The sequence below is a fragment of the Symphodus melops genome (genome assembly GCF_947650265.1).
Source record: "Symphodus melops genome assembly, chromosome: 12".
Classification (NCBI taxonomy): domain Eukaryota; kingdom Metazoa; phylum Chordata; class Actinopteri; order Labriformes; family Labridae; genus Symphodus; species Symphodus melops.
The window spans coordinates 9,389,869-9,412,981 of NC_136702.1; the positions used below are offsets into that span (position 1 = coordinate 9,389,869).

General features: G+C 42.1%; 1 protein-coding gene across 2 annotated transcripts in view; it reads right to left on the reverse strand.

Annotated features, from left to right (window-relative positions):
- Positions 1-766: 766 nt before the first annotated feature.
- Positions 767-23,113, reverse strand: part of LOC306832669 (ATP-binding cassette sub-family C member 4-like) — a 39,591-nt gene continuing 17,244 nt past the window's right edge. For both annotated transcript variants that reach the window (XM_079357532.1, XM_079357531.1), the window contains 11 exons: positions 16,060-16,210; positions 15,333-15,452; positions 15,122-15,232; positions 14,926-15,026; positions 13,650-13,841; positions 9,439-9,594; positions 5,750-5,839; positions 5,106-5,278; positions 4,569-4,674; positions 3,119-3,253; positions 767-1,782 (listed from right to left, as the gene is read on the reverse strand). In XM_079357532.1, coding sequence (XP_079213658.1) covers positions 1,705-1,782; positions 3,119-3,253; positions 4,569-4,674; positions 5,106-5,278; positions 5,750-5,839; positions 9,439-9,594; positions 13,650-13,841; positions 14,926-15,026; positions 15,122-15,232; positions 15,333-15,452; positions 16,060-16,210 — 1,413 coding nt within the window. In that variant the 3' untranslated portion in view covers positions 767-1,704. The remainder of the gene's footprint in view (positions 1,783-3,118; positions 3,254-4,568; positions 4,675-5,105; positions 5,279-5,749; positions 5,840-9,438; positions 9,595-13,649; positions 13,842-14,925; positions 15,027-15,121; positions 15,233-15,332; positions 15,453-16,059; positions 16,211-23,113) is intronic.

Below are 23,113 nucleotides of genomic sequence, written 5' to 3' on the forward strand. Positions count from 1 at the left end.
TTTGGATTGCACATCCACACTGTCAGATAAACAGAGTGGAAAATTAAGATTAAAAATATGGTAATTTCATTTCAGGCAGCAGGCTCCTCTCACTGGCCCATTATGCTATTGATTACCTCTGAATTCAATTTCTCTTTTCAATGTAAACTTTAATCTATTCGTGAGCCAACAATTCAACTCCCTCGGGGCTATTTGAGAGTAAGTAACCATTTAATATGACGCTGGCTGCAGATTCACTGGCTTTAATGAATTGTGTAAATCACTCAGCTTTTAAAGGAACCGGTGTCCCGCAGTTCACGACCTAAAATCTGGCCGTGGTTAAATACCGTCTTTTATACCGAGCGTAAGTGTTTTCACTCACCGCCATCTATGAATGTGTAATCTGCTCGTCTGCATAAAGGCAAATTAAACAGCTCTTTCTAATTGAGCTGGTGATGACAAAATTACATTTTAATTGGGACTTAATCGCCATATTGCAATTCCAACATGCAGAAATAATAGAGTATAGAGCTACATTCATTTACCAGCATGAAGCTGAATGTAAAAATCACTTGACTCAACATAATAAATGCCGGGTTGTTTTCCTTAACCACGTACCAATTTGTAGAATCGAGTGGTAGTAACCGCTGACCTGAAGCAAACACGCCATTCAGACAGTTGAAGATAGGACGAGCCACAGTGGGAGGAAGTGGTGAGTGAGTCAGTTTCAGAAAGAGACACGACAATGTTGTCAACACAAAATGACGACAGTAATGAAACATTTTACAAATGGTATGTTTTATTTAAATATAAGTGCTCTAGTTCTAGGCAACTCGTTTACAAAGTGCAAACATCGCGCTACATTACTTTCAGTTCAAGTCTTTACACATACAGTAAACCCATTGACAAGTGATAAACACATGGCTGTAGATAATCAAACTAAACACCATTTTATTTGCAAGATGAAAATTGTACTTTGGTTTTTAAAACATTATCAGCCAACACTTTAAAAAAATAAATAAAAGTAAAGATAAAAAGTTTATATCACACATTAAAGAGTGACGTTAAAGGCAACACACTGTTCTGTGTTGGGGTTTCTCCTTCTCCTTATCATGTTACATTCAAATTCTACAACTCCCCCCTGACAAGAGCTGAGGTAGACAGGGAAACCACTATCATCAAAGTGCTGGAAAACCATTCAATAAAAACAGTGCAATCATGAAAAATCCCACGTCTGAGTCAGGCACAATCATTAATGAAAACGTTGTCGTCTATTCTCAGCTTGTCTTTGTCCATTTTTGAGCTTTTACCAAATAATAAAAAGACCTCTGTCCTTCTTTGGAACAATGCTGGCTGTGAAGAAAATAATTCACGGCAACAGTAATTTATCGCAGCAGGCTAAACAGGTCTAATATGTGCACTCTTCTGAGCAACAGTGCAAGATTGAAGCTACCCAAGAGGCCTGAGCGCTCATACATAAACATAGCATGGCGTAATCAATAAACAGCCGATGCAGTAATATGCTGTCAATGAAGGCCCATCCTGCCTCGGATCATTCTGTTGCACACTGTAGGACTATGCCAGTCGTATTTAGCACCCACTACACTCTGCCTGCCGGGAGCTTAATGACGTTTTAATAGACAGAGAGAAATCTAAAGTATATCTGGTATATAAAAAAAAAAAAAAGATTCGGTCAGCGAGGGGCCGCAGCAACTCTCCACAGCGTCAGAGAGACGTCTCAAAGATGACATGGATGTCCTTGGCACAGCTTACATCTGTCACCCGCTTTTTGTTCATGTAAACCTGGAAGTGTATCAGGGAAGCAGTGTCACAGAACACAAGCACACAGTCGGAGCTAATCTAAGCTAGGATCTGTTAAGGTGTGATTTATGACAGGTGCAGTCAGCGCTGGCGGATGGGGATTTGTCGCTCGCTGAAGCATGCAAAAGTGGCTTATTTAGCCTCATAAAAACAACTGTGAAATTCAAGGGATTTTACTGGAGATAATCAGCAATATTATTGGGGGTTATTTTAACAAATGTTTCACAAAGACAGTCTGACAGAAGCACCATTTCACGAAGAGAAAGTTGGTGGAAAAAAAACGGGTGAAAGCAGGTCGGCCTCGACGTGAGATTCACTGTCCGCTCTGAGATTCTCTTACAACACGTACAAAGGTGCCAGCGGTTGATATCAGATTATTGAATGTATTTAAACCTTGACTGACAACTATAGAAAACTTGACACACAACATGCGGACCATCTCAGTATTTAATAAGTGGTGCTAGACAGTTATGGATGCTGAAGTAATCTGATCTAAGGAGAGCACCCTACAATAGAGAAAGGGGGTAAAAAAAAACTAAAAAAAAACGTAAGGGCTTGAACAATGTCACTAGCAATCCTCCAGTGTGCACGGTAAGACGATACCAAATAATACCACAGTGTGCTGAGTCTTTGAAATCAGTATTTCACTCATTTCACTCTTCTGGCTGAGGAGATACAGTCCTGCTGATAAATTTGTGCGAGGGACAGAGAGAAAATGAAATGATGCCTACTTTTTCTCTTATTTCACAAAGACCTGTTTGAAGTTGCTATATGGTATCTGTAGTCTCAGACAGATGCACATAAAATGGAATTGAACAATGAATAGCGGGGCTCTTATCTGCTCAGTGTCTGAAGGGGGAAATACATCACAAATGAATTTCACAGGGAAAAAATATGGACATTCTCTATTACTGTAATCCCCATAGAAAGTTTATCCAAAATCGCGATGAAGTTAAACCCAATATTTCCAAATAGATATGGCGCAAAGAAAGCTGCCTTTCTAGAGTCATCTCGAAAATGATCTGAAAATTACATTATGGGAAAAACGATTATACAGAGAGTTTCTTTGATAAAATCACAGGATGTTAATCTACAAAGGGACAATTTCTCTCTGTTGAAATTAATGTTCTGGTGTTGTGACGCTCCAAGTAGGCACTTGAAATTAAAATGGTAATCAAGTGTCTTTGCATTGTCAGGGTTACATCTTTTCTCTCTCTCGACTGTATTATTTTGGAGGTGAGCAATGAAGTCTGGATCAGTTTCGGATCCCCCCCCCCCCCCATCCCCCCCGTCCTGGGACAAAGGTGGGTGTGGTTACCTGTTTGGCTGTGTGCAGCAGCGAGGCAGCCTCAGCCCTGCCTGTCTGTTGGACCATCTGGTAAAAGAGCCCGTCCTGGTTCTGCAGCAGCACATACGGCTGGTCATACTCTTGGATTCTTCCAGCTGCTAGAACCTGCAATCAGACACACAATGCAGGGTGTGTGTGTGTGTGTGTGTGTGTGTGTCTGTTTGTTTGTACCACCTGTACTTTGCTTTAGGGGAAAAATGACATTTCAGCTGTTTCTCTGCTGAGTGATGCATGCAGACTGTGCACGGAGAATGGGGGAAACAGTAGTTCTGTGCAAATAGGAACCATCCATTTGATGTGACTCATGCAACAGCAAACACAGGTGCCTGTTTTCTGCTCAACATTTCCATGGACAATGAGCGCAGCCTGTTCGCAGTGTGAAAGTCAAGCACGCTGACTCTGACAGACTGGAGATCAGTGAATGATCCGTGTATTTATCCTGGCATTTCAGCGGCTCAGGGGTGGTCCTCAGTCAAATCCAACAATCACACCTTTAAAACACTCGAGAAAATTACCATCATTTCTGCGCTATCACGTGCACTGTGAACCACACAAAGAATAGTACCAGTTTAAGCAGTTTGGAAGAGACTGCAATTATATCACATACAAATTTTAACAAGCTCCATCCCCTTACAGACGTAATGAGCAGTTTGTTAACGCTTAAGCCCAGTGAGCAGGGCGTGTGGAGTGCGAAAGGTAGACTGCTGCAGTTGCTGTTATAATCTACAGTTAAGGTGCAAAACACGAGGAGATGAAGAAAATCTTCGGGGGGGATAAAACTGTGTCCAAACATTGCACATTTTATGATTTAAAAAGGCAATTCAGGTGGGCCCCGATTTAGTTCTCATGGAGTGCGTAACAATCTGGGGGCGTTTAACAAGAGTGCAGGTGTGAAAGAGCCCCGCTGTGTGATTTTTGGCTTCTCCCAGCAGCCCCCTCGGTGGCCGGGCAGCCACCAGGTCGTGCCCTGCCCTCCACAGACGCTTAACAAATGCTGCCACAAATGGCACTAATTGGCACCTCTGCAGGCAGTTGCGGGAAGGGGCCAAAGATCAAGTGGCACAAGTGCTCGCTCAATAACAGGGAATGCTGTGCAGGAAAAATCAGGCCAGCTGTTGTAAAGGGCAAGTGAATTAAAAAGGTCTGTTATGATTGTGCAGGAGGCTCCGTGAAAAAAGGGGAGAGTTGTACGACAAATCTTAGTTTAACGTTCAGGGTAAGGCTTGGCTTTTCTGAAGTTTTTCGAAAGTGCATTTGAAAATGTCAGGAAATGTTTAAAATGAAAAGACCTTTTCTTTTTGTTCCTTTTCCGGCTCTTTTTTTTTCCCTCAATGCTTTCATGTTTCCTGAAGAATAGAAGTCTCATTTGACATACTGACTAAAATGTTGGACGATGGAAATGTACTGTCTTCCTACTTACCAGTATTCTGTCACAGTCAATGATAGTGTTGAGCCTGTGAGCGATGGTGAGGACGGTACAGTCTTGAAACTTGTCCCGGATCGTCTGCTGAATGAAGATGTCAGTTCTAAAGAAGCAGGGAACACAACACCTCAGCACACCTCAAAAAAAAAAAAAACATCTCTTCCTATAGACCCTTGGGCAGGGATTTTACTAAACACAGGACAATGGCTCATCAGCACAGAGGTATGTGCAGCAGCAGGAATGAAATAAAGCAGGCACTTGTTTTCTTTGCCTTTTACTTGTCTTAACTAAAGGTTGATTTTAAAAAAGAGAGACATTTGTGAGTTTTTTCTACTTTTGACGTGTCGCAGGAAAACAAGTCTTTAAGATGCAGGAGGGTTAGAATAATAGTTTTTATTGCACCGTTTATGAATGTTGAAATAAACTAATAAAAAATGCTGCTCTGAGTTGCACTAAGTTAACAAGCTACATGTGGAAGGGACAGTTCAAATCTTCATGTTCAGTGTTAGACTTGAAGATTCGAGTGTCCCTGACCTCGGGTCCACATTGGCCGTGGCCTCATCGATGATGAGGATGCGGTTTTTCCGGAGGATGCTCCTGGCCAGACACACCAGTTGCCTCTGGCCCATGCTGAAGTTGGACCCCGACTCGGTCAGCACTGTCTCCAGCTTATTGGGCAGGTCCTCCACCACGGCCTTCATCTGCACCTGCGGAGAGAGAGAGAGAGAGAGAGAGCAGAGCCCCAACCCTTCATTACTCCTGCATAAAGGCTTCCTGTGGGGATGTCTTTAAAGAGCTATCCAAACACACCCATTAACCGCCTGGCACAATGCAGGGCCAGGTCCACTGATGACCTTGGCCAGTGCTCTCTTGTGGCCAGCCTCTAGCTTTAATCCAGGCCACCAAACCCATTCAGAGGCAGGACCAGGAGCTGAAGCCCTTCACTGTGGGGGGAGCCTTCATCCTGGTTGGCCTGACTGCCCAAACATATCTCCCCCAGCACTTTCAATGGTTCCCAGTTACAAGCCGCACATTGAGCTGGGCCCCATGGCCCTAATGGGATTTCCCCCCATGACTTGTGGCGAGCAGGGAGGCTGAATGGTAGCATTGTACAGGGGGACAGAGGGATCCCCCCCTGGGCCGGCGAGGGGGAATCATTCAGAGCCACGCTGGAGTACCTCTTGGAGTGCATTCCACAGGTCCTCATCTGTGTGCTGTCTGAAAGGGTCCAGATTCTTCCTCACAGTGCCCGTGAAGAGAACTGGGTCCTGTGGATAGATGGATATAGAAAGAGAAGGCCGTAGCCAGTTCAGATAATGACGAGGGGGGAAGATGTATGAAAGGGTTAAGACAAGCTTTACAGAGTGCCGCTATGCAGAAGATGTTCACAAAAGGCTTTCTCCACTCAGGAGCTCTATTCAATGTTCAATAAGTTGATCATTTTACTTAGAAAAACCCAAGCTTGTGCGTGGTTGTCTGAGTTCATACCATGACACAATAAAAAGTGCGATCTAGTCACCGTTTTCATAAAGGAATTTCATACAAGAGCTGTAACTCTAAATGCTAATCTCTAGAGTCTGCCAAAAGTAACAGCTTTACTCTGAGAAGTCGAACTATCACATGAGTCGACTGCCCTTTTTTTGAATTGACAGTCTCAGATCGCAGACGGTTGGACGTTCCAAGATATGTATTTATGGTGAGCCACACTCCTGTGTCAAGGTTCAGCTGCACAGCCATCTTTGGAGAGTAAAGAAAGCTCTTTATTACAGTGCAGCGGAACAAGCCTGCTAGTCCACACTCTTGCAACATGCCAGTCTGTCTGTGGTTAACCTGATAAACAGGAGGAAGGCGGAATTGTGTCTTGTCAGGTCAGATATTTACTTAGACAGCCAGCCTCAAATGTTGAAGTGATTCACCAAACACTTACTAAGACTCCCAGAGCAGCATGCTTCTCGTGGCATTCAGCTGCGGCAGATAAGGTTTTTTATATTGCATCATTTTTCTGCTTTGTTGGAGAGGTACAATAGCAGAGTTGCACTCTCACTCTCAACCATAACACAGGACGACACCTTAATGTTCAAAGCGGACATGTGAAGCCATCTTTAATAACATGCGACAGAGTTCATGAAAGTAAGAGAGGTAAGCTTTAGCAGCAAGTGTTCGTCTGTAACAAAAATGTGTCATAGAATCGATATCACAGCCGACGCAATGGCATAATGTCATGTACCTGATGATTGTGAAGTCAAAGCAAGAGTTAGAGAAAAACGCTCAAGGTGACAGGAAAACTATTCTGAGTATGCATAAAAGCCATTTCCCTTTATCTTACTCACTCACAGGTCAACATAATAACCGCTGTTGCTGTGAAAGCAACGCTACAAAAATCCAGCATGCACTCAAGCCAAGGGTCGGACCACGATGTCTTCTAAATGACATATCATCTTCCTGACTCGTGTGATACAATTACCGATTTGCCGGACCAAATATTTACGTACATTTGAATCATTAACAATGTCCCTGCCCTCCCTCCTCCCCCCACATAACACAGACTCTCCTCAGCCCCACAGTCAGAAAACATCACAGTAATGTGACGGCTGAAACTGTTTCTTTATGCGTTACATTCACACTCACTGGACTTTACATTGATTTTCTTTCATGCAGCCTTTGTACATTTTACGTTTTTCATTATTCTATAAATTTGACCTTTTTTTTAAAAATTGTGTTTTATATATTGGTAATTGCTTCTAATATTTTATTATATTTCAGTACTTCCTATCTTAGCCTTATTTCCCATGTTAACTGTTTTTGCACCAATACACCAAGACAAATTCCTTGTATATGTAAATGCACTTGGCAATAAAAAAAAAAAACACGATTCTGATTCTGAAAAAAATGATGGCGCCCCGAAGAGACTTCCCTGTTTATTTGATTTGTCGCTACTTCATGACTCGTCAGATTTGTGCTGATGAAATGAACGTGAACAGAAGTGAAGAAGAAGAAAACGGTCATGTTGAACAGCGGTGACACTGACACCAAATTGCAGTGAACAATAAATATATGAATCCTGAATATGACCTTTTTAGGGGCCTGACATACCCTAGTATCATGATGTAACAATATATGATTGTCTTACAATACATATAGCAGTATAACTATTGTGGGCCGTGTATCACATATCATATTGTGAGGTACCCCGCGATTCCCTTCTCTACTCATGTGTGTTTTAGTGTATAGATTGTGACAGTGGAGTATACAGTACAAACATCACACACAAACGCGTCTGAACAAACCTCCCTGTAGGTCAGAAGACTTAGAACCAACTGCTCAACTTTCATCCATGAAAATAAAGCTTCCAGGACTTCATCCGTGCTACGTCTACCTCAGAAAAATGTTCCACCTCTCTACATCCAATGAACTTTTTTTTTTTCCCCATCCGTCACAAAAAAAATGCAGTCTTGTCATTAAGCCAGCTGAAGTCCCAATTCAAACTAGTTTTGTGACACACTTTAATTGAGGATTCAATGTTAGGTCGCAAAAAACGCTTTCAAGCACAGACTTTCCATACAGTGATTACGTGCTCCACCAATTCTAAGCCCTCTGTTTGCCACAGAATTCATTTCTCACAAAGTCATTCCTGAGAATTCAATAGAAACGGAAATAGATCCTTTTTTTCTAATGCCATATGCTAATAAAAAGCTTATCATAATCAAATCTGTGGGTTGCAAATAATGGAACTACTCAGTGGCAATGTATATATATACATATCACACTCTCAAATTCCACAGGAAAATGTAAGGCAACAAGCAATCTATATCAAGTTTTTTTTTCTTTCCACGTGAAAGGCTGACTGACTATCACTTTATCTCTGATGTGTAGAAGGAGAATAAAAGGCCTTTCAGATGAATTTGTGTGAATCCAAGAGGCTCCTCACTCTAAGCTTGTAAAACTAAGCGCTCCTTACAGAGAAACTCTTCTATCTCAACATGGTAAGACTTCATATACAGGGAGGGGATACAGATGGGCATGCATTTGAGGTTCTGACTCTAAACCTGCCACTATGTGTGAGTCTCTACCTTAAGGACAGTCAGATTGAGTAAACTAAATCACATCAAACACACATCACATCCATCTCAAACTAGTTTGGACTCCAAAGTAGAACTTTATCTGAAGTTGTTGTGATGCCAGAAACCTATCAAATCCATGGAGAAGCATTAATGAAACTGTTTTTGGGCATCTTGGCTGCACCCCTAGAAATGTTTGAGACTTGGGCAAAGTGACGGTGTGTGAGGGGACTCTGACTGTAAGGATGGGGGAGACTTCTTCTAAGCAGCTTTCCCATGTTTGGGGGGTAGAGGGCTAATCCTCTGTCAGGGATGGGGAACTGCTCTCTTCACAGTACAGGCCGTGGGAGTCTTCTCCCCTCCCTCCACTCCGTTGACACTCACCCGCAGGCTGGCATTTTCTTAATGCCGTATCAGTTTCAACAAGCGGAAATAAAGTTAAACTGTCTCAAGGCATCCGTTTGTCTCACTTTCAGAAATCCCCGGAGAGACGGCTGTAATTCTCCTTACTTGTTTTGGCTTTTTAAAAGCCAGGCATATTAAAAACAAGGGCCAAAGCGTGAAGGTGTCTGTTAGCAATGTTCATCTGACATTTCTGCCATCTCTCAAATCAGGATCAACGTGTCTCACAGAAACAAAACAGGTCCAGCTGTTTTAGAAAATACTAAGAAAGCAACATTTAACAAATAAGTAGAATTCATCATTCTCATAAATGGTGGCTAAATTGAGAATATTTTTGTACTTGTTTCAAATGTATTCAATTGTTCAAGACACAAAAGCTTAGATTGTGAGAAATGTCAAAAGGGCACCTGTGGGATGATGGACATTTTTTGGCGCAGGGTGTGCAGACCGATCTCAGAAGTCAGAAAGCCATCAATCATTATTCTTCCTTCAGGTTCTGCCAGCCGGAACAACGCAGAGATCAGGGAGCTTTTACCGGCACCAGTGCGTCCGACGATGCCAACCTGGAATAGAAAGAATTGATGTTTTTTTGTATTTGTAAACATTCCACAAATTCAGAAAAAAAGACTAAATATTATTGTAGTCGTTATCGATATCAGTCATACAAGTGCGTATTGTGTCATTGTCCCTGACGGAACAATCATGGAACCACATTTTAAAAGGGAAATTATTAGAAAGTTCAACAAACAATATAACTGTATGTGTGATTCAAAGCACTAACTAAAGCCCTGTATATACCAAGCAGTACAGGTTGGTTCAGTTTGGAACAGTAAAGTCAGATCTTGCTTGCTTTTCCACAGCCAACCATAGCCTTATTTGGTTAGCAGCGTGTTAGCCAGATGGAGATAGCCGCAAAATAGTGACCAATACAGTGTAGCCCCCTATTAATTAAGTTAAACAAAGACAAATGGGACACCAAAAATAAAAGGGACCCGTTAGGGCTGGACAGGTACCCTTGGCACCTCAACAGAAGGGTGGGCTACCAAAAAATGAGGAAGGTACTGATTCCTTATTCTGGTACCATTCCCAACTTTAGACAATGGAAGTGCCTATAAAAGGGTACCGTACCCGACCGATTTGTGGAAATAGAGCTTAACTATGCAAGTAGTCTAGGATCAATTAAAATGCAGTAGAATTTTATTTTTGTTAATGCATTAATTATCAGGTAATGCATTCATCATACCTGGATTGTTAGCTAGTTTAGTGTTATCATATGCATTTTTTTATCAGCCAGTGCAAAATGTCTGGAATTTCGTGTTTTTCATTGAGAAATCACGACGGAGGATATTGACAAGACGTTATTTTAAGGTACACTGTACATAACAGCCACTCGGGCAAACAAGCACTCCACTTGTGGATTCTTCAAGCTTTTTTAGCTTCTTTGGTCAGATAAATGAACTGCCTTGATAAAAAACAAGAGATCTCACTCTGTGGTAAACTAGCTAATTTGCTGACAAATGAGTTAGCCATGGATGTTAGCTTTTTAAGGTGACAAACTTGGTCTTTGCCAAACACTCGGTATGATCCAAAAAATAAAAACACTTGAGGCTTTATTAACATAGTCTACAAACCACTGGCTGACATCTCAGAGGAGCTGAGTATTCAATTCCATGTACTGCTGTGTGTAAGCCAGATATTATCTTAATCACATCGGAATAAAGAGCACCCACACAAAAAAATAACTATTCTCAGTTAAACTTCTCACAGAATTTTTGACATTTGATTAAAGCAGAGTATTTTCCATAATCAAGATCCGAGTACAACCTTGCATAATATGACACCTGAAGGCATGTTTTTTTTTTTTATTGTCCCAATGCACTGGGCTTCTGATGTCACACGCTGCTGCCTGCCAACACATAGGCTTGTAAATTATTATGGCATTACATAGCCAAATGGCAACCTTCTGTTTAGTCTTGGATTTACCAACAATACTGCTGCCATAACAAAGAACGGCTGTGTGTGCCTCACAACATGCCAACACACAGAGAGGTTGTAATGCTGCCATTATTCCCCCCTCTTTGCCGATTTAGGTGGAGGGTTGAAAGGATCAAGCTCAATGATCCAGGAACTAAATTAACTATAAATATAATGAAATACACAGGGTGGGGTATTTCTGAATATAGAGTTCTCCGTTTATGCACGTCACCTTGGTGTACTGAAATAGCACATAATAACTCTTTCTTTGATCCAAAGTATAGGCAAACAGGTGTGCTATCTTAATTGACACAAACTGAAAAACAGCTGTCGAGTGTCCTGACACATTCCACACATATGAGCCCCAGAATACACAAGCTTAGCACATGACAAACACAGCAACCCACTATTGGATGATTTCACCTGGTCGTTTCAGAAAACCCAACAATTTCCCCCCAAAACCCCTTCTGACCTTAAGCTAGAGGATGCCACTGACACTTTTATTGTGACAGTAGAATATGACAGACTCCTCTTCCAGAGGAGCTGCAGCAAAGAGTGTCCCGGTATGATTGAACTGCTAATAGAACCAGCAGCCTGCTTGTTAAAAAGAAATGTGGTACTAGAATTCACCCCACTTCTTTCTAGTCCACCGCTGGTTTTATAATCTTTAGGATTACTTTAATTTCAATATCTCTTTTTGTCCACAATGTTCAATTTATCTTTATCTTTTAAGTCTGATAAATAGGCATATTACTTTAATAAAAGACCCCTCACCATCAAGCGTTCACAACTAAATGGAATCAGAATGAAATTAACCTATCCCTGCTTTGGAATGTCAAAGCATTAGCTAATTCAATGTCTATGTTGAAAGCTCAAATTCACTCTATTGGTTTATAGCTCAGCTATAAGTATATAAAACTTGTGAGACTATTGAAAAAGGTTTCCTCCTTGGTTAACCTTTTTAAAACCATCCATGTAGGTATGTTACAATGGACTATATTTTCTTGATCTGCCATCCAACAGTTATGTCAAATATAGCTACAGAAGCAGCCACTGAATGACATGGAGTTAGGCACAGATGGTTTCATGTTTAAAAAAATACATATATTCAAACAGTTTTTTAAGCAGACAATCCCAAAATCCATTCACCACCTTCTTGAAATTACCTTTTCAGGTAACAGTAAATATTTGAGGAATTTGGTACAAAAATGTTTCTGCATACTGATAATTGTTAAGAGTGTAAACATGAAAAAAGGACCAGATTGTCTGTGACAATTGTAAGCGGATATCTTTTTTTTTTTATAATAAAATGTTAAATACTTAACATAATTGACCAATGTGTCTCTTTTTCTTTCCACACAGTTTGTATTCCTGTAAGCAACAAAGCATGCTTAAAACGTCATCGGTCTATAGTCCAACGACGACGGACAACAAATAGAAACCAGAACGCTTGCCCAAAAATCGTGTCCCTCGCCTACAGATTCTGCATTCATATGCAGATATCTTTTTATAGACTGGCTAAAAGGAGACAAGATGTGAACCCAAAGGCTTTGTATACCTGTCCATCCATCTCAAGCTGCCCTCAAAGAACACCGCACTTCTTTCAGATTAGCAAAGAATGTAAAAAACGTCATTCGGAGCTTTTTGAAGAATTCGATGGTTGCAGGGTTTTTTGGTTTTTTTTTTTCCAGTTTCGTAATGCATTTCAAACAGTGTTTGGCATGGACCAGTCTCAATTTGTCTGGCTGTCATCAATTAAAATATATGAAAAACCATAGCATCACGCATATAACGCTATCGTTGCTATTTTAAACAACACTTAAGAAAGTCAAAGTTCATATACGAAGCCATATCGCGCAATTAAAGTTTATTTACATTATCACTTCATTATATCAAAATTAATCTTAAAAGGCATTGACTGTGTAAATCTGGTCTTTGAGGTAAGTTCTATGCCCTTATCAGATCTCATTCATGACAATGGGGGGTCAACTGCTGGGTTGTAGTGAGTTGTGTGTGTACAATTATGTACAGTATATGAGTGTAGCGAGTGTGAGAGGTAATGGATATTATATTGTAGTTGGTAGGGTTCCTTGTGGAGGGGTGTCAAGGGAACTGTCAGGATGCACAAAGCCTTTCACCCTCATGGCATGTGGCAGAGATCCCTCCCATGAGCCAGGGCCTCAACACTTATCAACCCATCCATTGTGAAATCAGCCGCCCTGGCCAACCATAGCCATGCAAAATACACCCCCTGCATTAAACACAATTTCAATCATCCTCAACCATCTCCCTCTGCTTCACCTTCTCCCTCTCTCTCTCTCTCTCCTCCCTCTCCCTCAGCCTCTCTTCTTTCTTACAGTGAATAAACAGTTGTCACCGTCAGGTAGCTCAAAATGCAAATAGGGAACAAATGGATCCACTTGAACAGTCTTAATTACATGATATGTATTCCATGAATCACAAATGGTATAGTAGTGAAGATTCAGCAGCACAATACGGTGTCCCTTTAATAATTGATTTGAAAATAAAGCCACATGGAAAAAAAGAATCACACCAGCACACCTTCTACACTAGCTGCATATCAACCCTACGTCACAGGCGGTGCACACCAGTGAGCGTGCACAGGTGGGAATAAGACAAGAACCTTTTCTCGTGGTGTGAAGACAACAGTCAGGTTCTTCAAGACCAAAGGCTCGCCGGCACTGTAAGAGAAGTCGACTCTGTCAAAGGTGATGGAGCCCATCTTTGGCCAGTCAGGCGGAGGCTGTTTGTCCGTTTCCCAGGGTGCTTCACTCTCCAGCTCTGCATACTCAACTACTCTTTCCACTGATGTCATCTAGGGAAAAAGAAAAAAAAGAACAAACACTTACATATCTGTATGCATTTATGCACTCTAAATAAATAATATTAAGATAGGTTCCAACGCTTTGTAAATCATTTCTCCCTGCTTTTAGATCGGCTGATTCTGTTTCCTGTTTTAACAATGTGATCAAAAAAAAAAATGAAATTGGCTTTTAGATCTCCTCTGTCACTTGCTGTGCATTTATGTGATTTTTTAACGTGTTCTAGGCAATTCTGTCAATTTTATAATTACGTATTTTGTTTTTAATTTCCCTTGTTTTTTCCCTTCTGTTGTTTTGAACTTGTTGATGTCACGCTCTTTGTAAGCTTCTATATAAATACAGTTTATTATATTATAAAAAGTGTGCTCTTCTGATCTCTTGAAACACGACTGAAAAACGACTGAAAAAAGCCAGTAGTTCATTTTCAATGAACTTTAGAATATAAAAATAAAGAACAAAAATATAACGACTTCTACTAATTTATTTTTTATTTTATCATCTTAAGGTAGTTCAAGTGTGATGATACGATACGTATTGAAATGAAAACACCAGCAGTTTAAAAACACTTCTACAGTACAGGGTTAGGGGATCAAAGATAAAGCAGCAGATCCAAAAAGAGAATACAAAAACTCTGGTTTCTTTACTTCCCATGACGCAGCTTATAGTGTTTATTATAAGACCCTCCAAGCCTCTTAGATACCCACTTCTATCTAAACCTGCCTTCTTGTTTTTAACCCTGGCTTTATGATCAAATTCTCAAGCTACTCTGACATCCTGATTGTTTTTTCTAAATGGTGGTTTAATACAACTTCCTTTCAAGGTTTGGTAGTACAGTACTCCATATGGCAGGTAAATAGAACTTCGAAAGTCTCAAACCTTTAGTGAGCCTCTTTAATCAGCCACATGAAGTCTGTCTTAAAGCAAACAATGGAGCAGGATAATATTGTCAAATGTTGTTTTCCCTCTATAAATGTGAAGGGGTCCAATCCCACATTAGTCTTTGAAAATTATTGAATTCAAGAGATAAATCATGAGGTGGTTTTTGTATCGTCCATAGAAAACGTGACACGCTCTCACCATGTTCTCGATTTCTGCGCTCTGTCTGACGCCCCACTGGAACATGCCTGTAAGTGTTACAGCATAAGACAGAGCCAAACCTACTGCTCCTGGATCCAGCCCTGTAACATCACCACAGCAAATCCATTCATGAGTTTGCGATCATGATTTCACCAATGATGCCTCACATGTCTATAACGTGAAGGGGATACAGTACCATCTCTGAGGTAAAGACAACCGAAAGCAGTGATAGTGACAAAGACTGAGCAGATTCCATCGAGGCGCACGGCGAACCAGCGAGAGGTGGACAGGAACAAGAACCAGGCCTCTGTGAACAATCACGTTAGACTAAAGGTGTGACCAGGTTTTCTTTGATTGTCAAGAATGTTAATAATTTAATATCCATCTACGGATTTTCTTTTCCTTACCCGAGTGCAGATCTTGATATTCATCGAACATTTGCTGAAACCTCCTCTGAACGTTAAAGGCACGGATGGTGCTCAAGCCTTGGAGGGAGGAGGAGAGATGAGAGAATACAGGACTCCGTGCTGGATGAGGAAGTAAGAAAAACATACACGTCAAATGAGCACACCTTTCATTAAACATTATCATGAGGTCTCTACTTGGTGTATTGACTATCAGAAGAGGTAAAGAAAACATGTGTGTGCTTCTTCATTCAAAATGCCATATTTCCTGAATGTAAATCAGTTTGGCTTTTTTCGGATGGGATTGAGTGCTCTTTTGTTTCAGTTTTTGTTAGGCCTACAAAACCAAAGACAAAACCTAAATGTTTCCTCCGAGCTTCTTAATAGAACTTTTGTTCTTTAAGATGATGGAACCTGTTGGCCAATGTGCATTTGGTCTCTCAGCCTAGGAATAAAATCAATGAACTAAAGCCTGCGATGGCCTCGTCATGCCCACTTGGCATTTTTCCCATTGTACGTGATGTCATGAACTCCCGTCTCTTGAGGAAACTGCGTGTGGCCGAGCCATAGGCCACCACCACCTTTAGCCTTTATGCTAATGACCATGGCTTTTCTCAATAGTCTATTAGCATTCCTGTGGTCTGCTTTTGTCTCTTTCCGCGAATGGACATGCCCACCCCACAATCCCCCCCCCCCCTCCCAAAAAAAAAAAAAAAGAACAAAAAATTACTGGTAGACTCTAGGCGCTTGATGTCCCTGGATGTCTTCAGGAAGTAGCACCGCAGGAATAGGAAGACAGCGAAGAGGGGAATAACAGGAAAAAGGATCCAGGGAATGATGACGGCAGCTACTGCAATCACTCCGATGACTTGGAGAAACACCTAAAAAGAAAATGGAAGCACAACATTTACCCAAACAGCCAAAGGGTAATAAGTTCCACTGCTGCTGTTCGGTCTACCACAGGAGCGGTGAGGCCTATTTTCTTCAGGCTGAACAAGAGGAACTCTTTTGGTTGTATTTCTGTGTGACCATCACGGACACACAGCAAGGTAACAGCAGGTTGTGGGACTGAGGTTATGTGACTCACAGTGTGAAAGGAAAACGATCACAGTGCTAATTCTCACTTAGTAGCAGGTGAGAATTTACCACTTGGCCACTGTAGCTCCTATCCCCAGCTCTCCTGGGCTTTCCCTTCAACACTTCTGGCCCGTAAGCCTCCCTGGCACAGCAGCCAGCCAACAGGCAGGGCCACAGTGACTGGCAGAGGGCTCTGGGAACCACACTGTGGGTGTCTGATACATCACACTGAAGCCGCAAAGCTCTCAACAACACAGTGACTCATCACCCGTGTTAATGGCTCTGTGACACATCGAGACCAGGATATTAGAGCTGCCTAAACAGGAATGGAGGAGATGAGTCTGATGACAACAGAGTACACACACCTCCTCTGTTTAGAAAACTGAAGACAGAAACTAATTAATATTTATATACTAATACATTTGTGGTGGCAAACGTAAAAAAAAAAAAAGAAAAAAAAAAGGCTGACACCCCCACTTCAGCAGTGATAGGCTTCCTAATTTACAATATAGAGATAACAAGTCTTGTTGCTCACTGTCTCATTTGTGTTTGTAGTTCATAAAGAAGCAACACAGAAGTATGAGCTCCAATTCCACCATCTGCAATAATGCTGCTTAACATTTATTTATCTGAGATAGTAATCCAATATCAAAATGCATAATGTTGAATAACTTTTAAAGGACTTTAGGATATTAACCCAGAACAGACTAAAATTACACTTCTGACTACTTCTATCATGACAAGTGTTTGCGTCCACTGAGAATTTTAATTGGACAGCAGTTCCTGAAACTATGCTGAAATGTGTGCAACTTGGGGTTTTGTTGAAAGTTAATACACAATCAAGACTTTAAGAATTGGGGTTCCAGACAGCGTCGCTGTTATGTTGTATCTTGCATGTACAGAGGAGGCTAAAGTGCTTCTGTTGGGGCCCTAGGCAAACATTCAATGGGGGCCCCTCCAACCAACGTCCCTTATTAATTTAACAGCAAAAATGAATGCAACACTTACCAGGGCATTGTGAGTAAGTGCTGTCAGATGGGGCCCCATTTGGGAGGTTTCCTACAGTCAATGCAAAGTTTGAACATTTTGAGGAAATGTTTAAAGTTTGTCGTCCGTTTTGGGGCCCCATAATGACCTTGAGGGGGCCCCAAGCAGTTGCCTGCCTTGCCTGTTGACAAGCAGTGCCTCTGGCCACTCTGGGCCCTTTGCTGCCATGTCATCCCCCTCCCTCTCTCATCCCAACATGTCCCATCTCTCCAGCTGTCCTGTCCAATAAAAGCAAACATCCCAAACAATAACAATAACCTACGACATTATAAAAATCATTTTGAGGAATCATTTCTAAAGTACTGTACTCCAAATTTTTTCCCCCACTTTGTTTGTGTACTTCACAATGAATCAACCAAATCTTTATTTGTATAGCGTCAATTCATAACACATTTTATCCCAAGACAGTTGACAAAAAGGTAGAAGACCTTAGATCTCAAGAGGAAACATTGTTGTCTTTTCAACACTCTTCATTTTAAACGGCTCTAAAAGCTACTGAACAACATTTTTAAGTCTAAAAATCTTTTTTTTTTTATTGTACAAATTAAAACATTTCCCTTTGAAACTCTGTGAAATAGAAACAGCATGCTGTAATAATACAGTCATTGGGGCTTTTGTTCTGCGTGACTCTTAATGTTGATTTTCTACTTTCAGACTTTGACCTGATAACATTTTGAACGCAGGACTTTAACTCATGTTGTTTCTTCTTTTCCTGTTTATTTGATGTTGATACTTTCACCTCAGTTAATAATGAAAATTCATCATCCAACACCAAGTACGAGAGAGACTATTTCATCGTCACTAAAAGGTTTACTGTTACATATTTTATATTCGATTAAAAGGCGATAAAACTGAAACCTCACACCCTGAAATTGGACCCGTCTTAAGAGATGAATCCTCCGACGAGGAGATTAGGATCATACTGTTACCTTCAGTGGTCTCAGACTGGCCTGGAGAGATGAACATTTAATTTAGCACCTTAATTACGGATGTTATCTGCCACTTAGGCACAAGTTTAAGCATGATCACTTTCAGTGTCGTTTTAGGATGAAAAGCTACTTGATTCCATTTGCACTTCTGATAAGAGGGTATTACCAGTCTCACCATTGCTGTAGTGATGCCCACACAATCAAACAGTGATTGGAAGCTACTGAGCACAACTGATCCCGAGAATTTCACAGTACATAAGTTTCAATCTTAGCCTTGATGGAAGGCTAACCAGCATCCAAAGTGAGACGGTGGTACACGAGCCATCACTGTGTGTGATCCAGCCTTCCCTGGTGGAGATCAAATACTAACTGAACAAACATCTTATCCTGTATTCTGTTTGTCTACGTGATAAACGAACTCTGCTCAGTCGCGTTTGCCGATTGGTTCCTCTAAATTCTAATTGGGCCCATGTTTGGTCTTTTTGGCTTCTCCCAGGCAGGATTATCTGACAGTGGGGTCATCTGAGGGGACGCAGGAGGAAAAGGAAGCATTAGATAGGAGTCTTGCCTCCTTGTGTGCCCCAGGGCCTGCCGTCGCCAAGGCCACGTTTGATGTGATCCATTTGCGTTGTCTGCCACTTATCGTGTCAGCATCGGGAACACCGTGGCCCCCCACCCACACTACACACAGATGCCTCAGATAAGTAAAGCAAGAATACACCTCAACCACCCCCCCCCCCCACCCCCACCCCACTCAGACCACGTCCATATCTCCTATTAAAACCACACAGGAACAGAAAACTCCCAGAGCCACATCCCGCTGCACATAAAAGTGGATAATAGGATGAAAGCTTCTGTATACAAACAGTTTAAATAAAGAATTACCACTAATTGCTCTTTAGCAAGAAAAGAAAGCTACCGCACGCATGTGATTCAGTCATTCAAGCAAACTGGGCACACTGCTGCGCCCAAAGACCATTCAGATCTCTGCTGACCCTAATTGCTTTATTTTCTCAATGATCCTATCAGCTCTTTGATGTCCAAATAAATGTAGAAAATTGAAGTTAATTACTATATTTGTGTTTGGCGATGATAGCGACTGTTGTTCCGCAGCAGAAAATAAACACTTCTCTTTAATCAAACATCCCTGCGGACACGAGGAATCAGTACGCTTTTTTTTTTTTTTTTTTTACAAGCCCCCTTTTTTTCATCCTCCCTTTATTTACTGACAGTGTGCAATATTTGCCACTGGGAAAAAAAAGAAGTGCAAACAAAACAGGAAATGAAGGGAGCGCATGGTTTAAAAAGAAAATTCCTCCGGAAAAAAAAAGTCCTCTGTCATCGCTGGAATTTTTTTTTTTTTTTTACCCCACACTTTTTCCTGACAGAGCAGCACAATAAGTTGTAAGGGTCAGTGGCACTGAAACAAAACAGGGCTGTTCCACTCTGGCTCTGGAACAATAGGAGTGACCCAATCCTTTGGACTCTGTCTTTGGGCTTTATTTTAGAATTAAATACCAGATGCTGTGGCCTTTTCTTTGAGAGAAATGACTGTGGACACCTCCTTCACATTTTCTCTTTCTGGGCCATTTTCACTTCATAAAGCTGCAGTCAATGTGTTTTTGTGTGTGGTGAGGAGGGTCTGACACATACTGTGGTGGTCTCAGTCGCTGTCTACATTGGTGGCTCAAGTAGTCCTAGGATTAGGCCTTTGTGTTCTGTGAAAAGGTAAAAGAAGTCACTTATTTGGGCTCAGTCAAGCTGCTGATTTCCAACCCCATTTTGGAAATAAGAGAAAGGCTTTGAAATGCTCTCTCACTCTCTCCCTCTCGCCCTCTACTATAAATCACTTGTGTCCAGAAAATTCATTCACCCAGCCACTGCTCGTTTTCTTCTTCTTCAAAACAACACACAAAAAAAAAAGGGTTTCGCATGTGGAAGAAAACAGCAATTCACAAAGTCAGAAGTCACTTTCCGAAAAGCACAGAATTCATTCCCCTCATCATAATGACACGATTGGAGATTCTAGATTAGATTAGGACTTTGTTATGCAGGTTCCCAGGCCTGTTTGACTGAGTCAGAGCGGCTGAGTTGCACCATCATGGGAGACCACACATACACAAACACACCAGACGCTTTCTCTGGCCGGTGCTCGCCATCAAATGACCATGCGTGGTATTGCTGAGTGACCAGTCGAACACACCCACAAGCACACAAACACAAAATACCGTCTGCTTGTGTTTTGGGTCATTTATTTGACGTAATCTAATTAAAAGAGAAAAAAAAAAAAAAAAAAAACAACAACAATGAAGAAAAAGTTGCGTTAATCTGTAGGCTTCTCACCTTTCAGTGTCACTTCACCTTGTGCAGGACGACAATAGAACTGTCATTAAACAATGCCGACAGGGGATTTATGGCACAGCCTGTATAGTTGCACACAGGCACATCTCCTGTGTTTCTCAGGATAACCTGTGTAAGGCCTAGAGCCAGTGCATTCCTCGCCCCTTCTGTCACCAGCGTGGTAAAGAAGCCGAGAAAAGCTGGTGAAATCCCATCCTACAGCACTCGCGGTTACGTCAGCACTTCTCATATCCCACAAAGCCACTGAAGAGGCCTGACACACAATGTACAGACTCGCACCACGGTCCACCCGCCGGTGTTTTTGTTTTTTTTTTTAGACAAAAGCCGCTTCGCTGCTTGTTAGTGCGCATCTCGGGTGCTTCTGTGCTGCGTTTGTGTCCCGTATGTTCACTCTCTCCAGGTGATAAAAGTTGATCAGCTGTTCTCTTTACATCCACATGCTGACATAATGCAGGACCTATGAATGCAGACACAGACCCCACAGTTAGTGGTGTGACTTGGTCAAGAGCCTTCACATAAAATCCTCCACTGAAAGACCCCTGAACTCACCCCTCATTGTCTTGGCCTCCTCCTCTGCCCCCCACCCTTTGTGAAAATAGAGGCAACCCAGGATTTAAAGGTCAAGGCTACACAAAAGCCGACAGACCCAAAAGCCTGAGGTGTTTTTAATTGACATTTCTGTCATTGTCCCCTGACCATAAAGAGAGAAGAGAAAGAGCCCATTTTACAATACACTAAATTACTACTAAATGAGACCTGTGGAAAAAAAAGGGCTGTGGGGTGTAACCAGGTTCCCCCAGCTGGAGGGAATCCCCTTGTTAGGCGGGTTTGAGGGGCAGTGCTGAGGGGCTGTGAAGTGCTTACTCCACCACAAAAGGGGGGAGGGCTCTGGTGCAAATCCTCGCACAGAAGCGGCCTCTCCCCATAGAGAAGAGATAAACCAGTTAGGCCATTGTTTATGGAGTTTTACTTTATTCCCCCCCTGACAACCATTTAAACAATGACTATGGGGAAATGTCCCTCCACGAAAGAGCAACAATAGTCGGGGATCAGCAGCTTTTCTGCACGGCTAATACTTTGATAAAAAGAGTGAAAATCGTCCTTCCTGAAAGCGTTAAAAAGCGCTCCATGAAAGACACCTGCATAAAGAGCAGAGAGCAGCACAAACAAAAGTGTTTTGTTCAAAGGATGCCACCTTTGTCCACTATCACCATCACTTCCCACTTTGTGGTGCAGCAAGAAACAGAAGAGATAAAGTGCTTGATATATCCAGTCCAGCTTTGACAGGATACTCGTCTTCCATTTGAAGACGAGTTTAAATGTTTGTGTTTCCATTGCTTAAGTGTAATGCAGGTAATAGATAATCTAATGAAATGCATAAGTCATAAATGAAATACAGTATGTGCAAAACAAGTCATGATCTGGTCTACTTTCACTGTTTTCAGTTGCACCTACGGGCCTACTACAAAGTTATTCTTTTACTCCGGCCATTATTCACCTTATTATCAAAATGAGGGAAACTATAGCAGACAAAAAGCTTTTGTGCATATGATCTTTTGTGCTTTCAGCATTTAAGATGGCTTTTGTCTACTGTGAGATGGGTATCTGCCACAAACATCACTCAGGCATTGTGGAAGGGGGATTCATTTTCAGTGCGCCTTTGTTCTATTCTTTGGCCCAAACCAAAGAGCCACGCCTGCTCCTCTACCTCGAATTGTGCAGCGAACATTCCCTTCTTTGTGGCGCTAGGTGCATGAGCTGGCTCATCTCCGCGGGCTTTCGTGGGAGATGGCTGTCACGGTGGCAGGGTGGCATTCGGTAACCCAACCTGGCTATGCACCAGGGTGGCCCTTGGCTACCTTGGCTAAGACTGTAGAGCATTAGGTGAATTGCGCTGAGAGGGGCAGGTCCCCGCTCTGGATCTGTTCCAACTGACCTGTCCCCCCCCCCCCTCCCCCTCCTCCACCAAGCTCCCAGCTCTCTCCTGCAAACACATCATACGCCTGCTGCTCACACTTCTTCTCTTTGCCACTCAACACATCATCCTCGTCACCCCCTCCCTCCCTCCCTCCCTCCACGCTGTTCCCCCCCTCCCCATCGCACCCATCATCCACTCGCCTTTTATTTCCTCTTTGGTACCTTTTTACTCTCCCAATAACTCGCTTAGTCTCCCTACACATTCTCTGAAGATGCCGCTTCTGTTGTGTCACAGTGAGGGAGCCACGCCCTCAGCCTATGTGCACACTTTTATTAAATCTGTGCAGGCGCTGGGCTGCGCTGGCGGGTAATCCTACAGTAATTGTTTCCAGATTAGGGGACCTGGACCACAAAGCAGGTTTAGCCAGGCATGAAATGGCCTTCCCATGCTGC